The sequence below is a fragment of the Triticum dicoccoides genome, chromosome 1A (assembly GCF_002162155.2).
Source record: "Triticum dicoccoides isolate Atlit2015 ecotype Zavitan chromosome 1A, WEW_v2.0, whole genome shotgun sequence".
Lineage (NCBI taxonomy): Eukaryota > Viridiplantae > Streptophyta > Magnoliopsida > Poales > Poaceae > Triticum > Triticum dicoccoides.
In genome coordinates, this window is record NC_041380.1 from 75012268 (window position 1) to 75016852 (window position 4585).

General features: G+C 47.5%; 1 protein-coding gene across 1 annotated transcript; it reads right to left on the reverse strand.

Annotated features, from left to right (window-relative positions):
* Nucleotides 1-440: 440 nt before the first annotated feature.
* LOC119364049 (germin-like protein 5-1) lies at nt 441-1592 on the reverse strand. The gene is made up of 2 exons (XM_037629450.1): nt 1325-1592; nt 441-1231 (listed from the first exon to the last, which is right to left on the reverse strand). Exons 1-2 carry the CDS (start codon nt 1455-1457, stop codon nt 690-692), a joined length of 675 nt encoding a protein of 224 aa, XP_037485347.1. The 5' UTR covers nt 1458-1592; the 3' UTR covers nt 441-689.
* Nucleotides 1593-4585: the final 2993 nt, after the last annotated feature.

Sequence of the window (4585 nt, forward strand, 5' to 3'; positions counted from 1 at the left end):
TGGTGCGGATTTGGCCGGTGGTGGAGTCGGGCGGGTGGCGGCTGGTCGCCCGGAAGGGAAAGGAAGGGCAGTTGGGCAGTTGGCGGACGGTCGCGATTTTACATCTTCTGTAGGTGGAGATGCAAATTTACACCGAGGGATGTTATAGTTTACATCTTCGGGAGGCAAAGATGTAAAAAAAAAAATCATCTACACTATCTGTTTGGAGAGGTATTTTTGGCCCTCGGAGATGCAAAAGTTAGGTATTTTTGCATCTACGTGTTCTATCGGAGATGCTCTCATGTGGCATCGGTGGTTCTTTATGTTGGTCGTCGGATTACTCATTCGGATGTTTGCAGGGCCACAAAGGTTCTTTTCTGTTGTCGGAGTTATCATACTCCAACGCAGAAGCAAAGAATATAATCAATAAAAAGTACAAAGAGGGGACGGTTCTTGAGTTGTGAAGCTGCTGCAACCATAATGGTGGAATGATTAGATTTAGAACCAACAAATGACTTGGTCTGATTATTACAAGCAGCACAGACCTACCAGCTTTTGTACTTGCTACTTCAGGGCAGCATTACACAATGAGGATCCAACAAATCAAGAAAACAACGCAGGTGAGTAAAAGTGAGTAGAAATAGCACAAATCAGGAACTGAATCATGTCACTCGGAAGAAACATCTTAGGAGTACGTAAGCATTGTTTAGTCAGGCCTTTTTCGGGGCGAGCCTGGACCTGATCTTGTCCACCTCCTTGGTGCCGACCTGGAACGCCGTGGTGAGCACGTGGTCGGGCACCGGCGGCGTGGCCGCGAAGAGCGTCATGGCGAGCGACTGCGTGCCGGGGAACTGGCTGTTGAAGGCGGAGATGACGGAGGCGGGGCCGGCGCCGTTGTTCTTCTGGAAATGGACCAGGCCGCGCGGGAACACGAAGACGTCGCCGGCGGCGATGGTCTTGGAGACGAGCTTGTTGGCGGTGGTTATGAAGCCGACGTCGAGGGCGCCCTGGAGGACGAAGACCATCTCGGTGGCGCGCGGGTGGGTGTGCGGCGCGTTGAGCCCGCCCGGCGCGTAGTCGATGCGCGCCATGGAGACGCCCAGGGTGTTGAGCCCGGGCACCTTCTCCACGTTGGCGCCGGTCACCACGGAGCCGTAGGTGGTGCTGGTGTTGCCGGCGGCGCCCAGCCCCTTGAAGTAGAAGTCGTCCTCGGTCACCGTGGCCTTGCACGCGAACCCATTCACCTTCACCCCTGTACACAAGTCGAAGACGTGATTAATTTGCACCATCTTTCTGATCTGTGAGCAGCAGAGAGCACGCACGGAATCAGGCCGTGGCGGCTTACCGGAAGAGAGGTCAGCGACGCAGATGTCCTGGAGCAGGTCGGGGTCGCCGGCGACGGACGGCGGGGGCAGGACGGAGGCGAGGAGCGCCATGATGGCGCAGGAAAGCAAGGGAGAAGCCATGCCCATGCCCATTGCGAGCTTGGTCCTCCGCTCTGCGCCTGCCTGTCCTTGATTTGGCTGCTGAGAGTGAGAATTATGGCCTGGGGCCTGCCTCTCTTCACTCCTTTCTCTGCGGCTCCTTTACTCGCCCTGCTCGAGGTGAAGTTGGATGCTGAATAGACAAAAGATGTGGGTGGTATTTATAACAGGTGGGCACCGGAGAGACACCGGAGTAGTAGCAGTAGGAGTGAGTGATGTGAGTGGCAAGGCATGTGTCCGTTCACTGCAAGAAATGTGCTGGCCGTGCGAGGTGAGGTGAGGTAGGGGGTCGGCGAGGATTGCCGTAGGAGTACACAAGGAACAATGTCGTGTGTTGTTACTATTTTATTGCGCACACACATCTTGATTTTGATCTGGGAGCGGAATGCCTAGGCCGTGAACCAGAAGCCCCGCAATGTCGATCTCGTGAACAATGTAGGATTGTGGTGGTGGTGGTGTTTGGACGGGCAATGGGAGGTGATTGATCTGAAAAGAGATTTTTGGTGCGGCGAATCTGCGGTTAATCTTATTCGTCACACGAAGAAATCATTTGCATTCAGGTGTTTGTTTTGCGCGAGGAAGAAACCAAATGGACTTGACGGGCAAAAGTAACTGGAGGTGTTAATAATAGGAAAAAGTCTAAAACAAACCTTGAATTTATAGGCGAAAGCTAAATCAATTCCCAAACTCTTAATCCCTGAAATCAGCACACCAAACTCTTTAATCCCGGTCTATTTTAAACATTGAGAGGACTTCGCCGGTATTTGCTGAATTGGGCCGGCCCAGTAGCGTAGTCGCTCATGTGCGCACACTAATTTGTTGTTTCTTAGTGTTTTTCTTTTACATTTTCTTTTCTTTTTTCATTTTTACTCATGTCTAATTTTAATCAATACCCAATATACATTTTTAACGCACACATACATTATGGAGATTTTTAAATTAAATGTTTTCAAAACTTTTTTCAGTACATGGTAATATTTTTACAAATACCTGTTTTACATTTTCTTATTGTCTATAAACATTTTATAAAACTACACGAACACTCTTTTACATGGTTCAATATTTTAAAATTTGCATGCACTTTTTTCAAAACACATGTCACGTATATGCTGTTAAGGTTATGATACATTTTTTACAACACGTAAACATTTTTTTACATTGTAGAAAAAGTGGCACTTTAAAATTTTGTTCAGGTTTCAGAAAATTTTTATGTTTCAAAAAGTGTCTGCACTTTAAATTTTTTTTAAGGTTTAAGAAAATGTTTATGTTTCAAAATGTGTTCTCTTTTCGGAAGTTGTTGGTTTTTTAAAAGTATTCAAAATTTTCCAAAACGCACTTTATAACATTCGAAGATTTCACAAATAAATACGTGTTCAATACTTGTTTGCCCCTAAAAAAGTTTTCTAAGTTTGACACTTTTGTTTCTGATTAAATATTTTCGGCCACTTATTATGTAAGTCATAGTTGTCTGTTGTAGTGGCTAGCAAAATCATGTCAACCCTGCTAGGTCCAAAGTTCGACTCCATGGCATGTTTTTGTCTTACGGATTTTATTATGTCCCGTGTTAAGAAAAAGAAAGAAGGAATTTTTATGGCGCGTGATAAGAAAAAAAATCACTTTATGTCTGGTGGGCCGGCCCAGTCGAGTCCGCAGCCAACAATCCGAAACATTTTTAAAAAATATTATTTATGAGATAATTTATGAAATTCCAAAAAAGTTATTCAACAAATGCGACACAATTCTATAAATCCGAAAAAAATTCATAGCTTGTGAAAAACTGTTGTAATTCTTAACATTTTTCCGAACAGTTTTTTATAATGTGAACAGAATTTCAGAATTCCAAATATTTTTTTGAGAAACACAAAATGAATTGAATTCGTGCCAAAAATATAAAACAGGAACATTTTTTTAAACTTTTGAACAATTTTAGAAATGTGTGAACATTTTTTAAATTTCATGAATTCTTGTTGTGTTATAGTGGGCTGGCCCAAATTCTTGTCCGTGAGAGTAGTTGGTCATCCCGGCCGGGGATGTTGTATTCCCGGTGTGCCAAACAGGTCTAGAGTCTAAAATAGACCGGGATTACAAGTTCAGAGTGCCAATTTCTGGGATTTAAAATCCAGGGTTTGATTTAGCTTTTGTCTACAACTTCAAGGTTTATTTCATTTGATTGCAGATGGAAAACATCGAGAAGGAGAAACTGTCAGCTTGAAAGAGATGGGGGAGTTCATTGTGGGTCGCGACCATCTAAAAGCCTTCTTGTAGCACTGACACCCGCTCGCTAGGCAGCGAGACCGCGACCGCCTGGACGCTCTCCTGGCTTCTGCGCGATGGATCTCCACCCGCTCGTTGTCTTCTTAGCTTGCCACTAGGTGGCTTTTTTGTTTCTTCTTGCTTTCCTACGCTTATGTTCCTAGGCTGGTCTGTATGGATGTTTGCTTTATCGAGAGCCTTGGCTCAGTGGTTGGGCATGCGGTTGTGCAGCCTAACGACCTGAGTTCAATTCCTATAATTGACAGGTGATGCACAGGGGTTTTCCCCCATTTATTGAGAAACAAGTTTGGTGTATGGTGGAACCACTCATCAAAAAATATCTTGATACTCATTTAAAAAATTCTGAGGATCATGTTTATCTTGGTACTCATACTAAAATGGTCGTATGCATCCCTAGTTGGTGCAGAGGCCGGGGAAGTGAAATTCTCCCTCAATTTTAAAGGCACAAGTCGCCTCCCCCCGCGTCGCCTCCTCTGAGGTGACTCGGGGGCCAGCCCTGGCGTCGCCGCCGCGTTTCCCCTTCTCCTCCCCTCCCTCCGCCGCCGCCTGAGGGCCTCCGAGGCGCGGGTGCTCGGCCCCAATGATGGTGGCGGCGGGATCTGGCGCTTCCTCTCCGGTGGAGGGCCTTGGTTCCCCGGGGCGGCGGCCCCGGCCGGTGGGCGCGGTGCAGCCGGCGGGCTGCGCCGGCAGGCTCTGGTGGGCAGCCTCCCACAGCCGCGCGGGCGGCGTGGGGGCTGCGGACGCTGGCACAGTGGCGGCTCCTCGCAATCCGTCATGGCTTCATGTAAAAGATCCGCCCCTGCTCCGATCTGTCCCGATCCGTGCTGGCGCCGGTTGCTGGACTGGCG

Bases quoted from the DNA above. Each gene is read 5' to 3' on its own strand.
- LOC119364049 (XM_037629450.1), bottom strand. From the start codon at position 1,457: ATGGGCATGGGCATGGCTTCTCCCTTGCTTTCCTGCGCCATCATGGCG. The intron at 1,232-1,324 runs GTAAGCCGCCAC...ACTTGTGTACAG, and splicing joins CGTCGCTGACCTCTCTTCCG to GGGTGAAGGTGAATGGGTTC.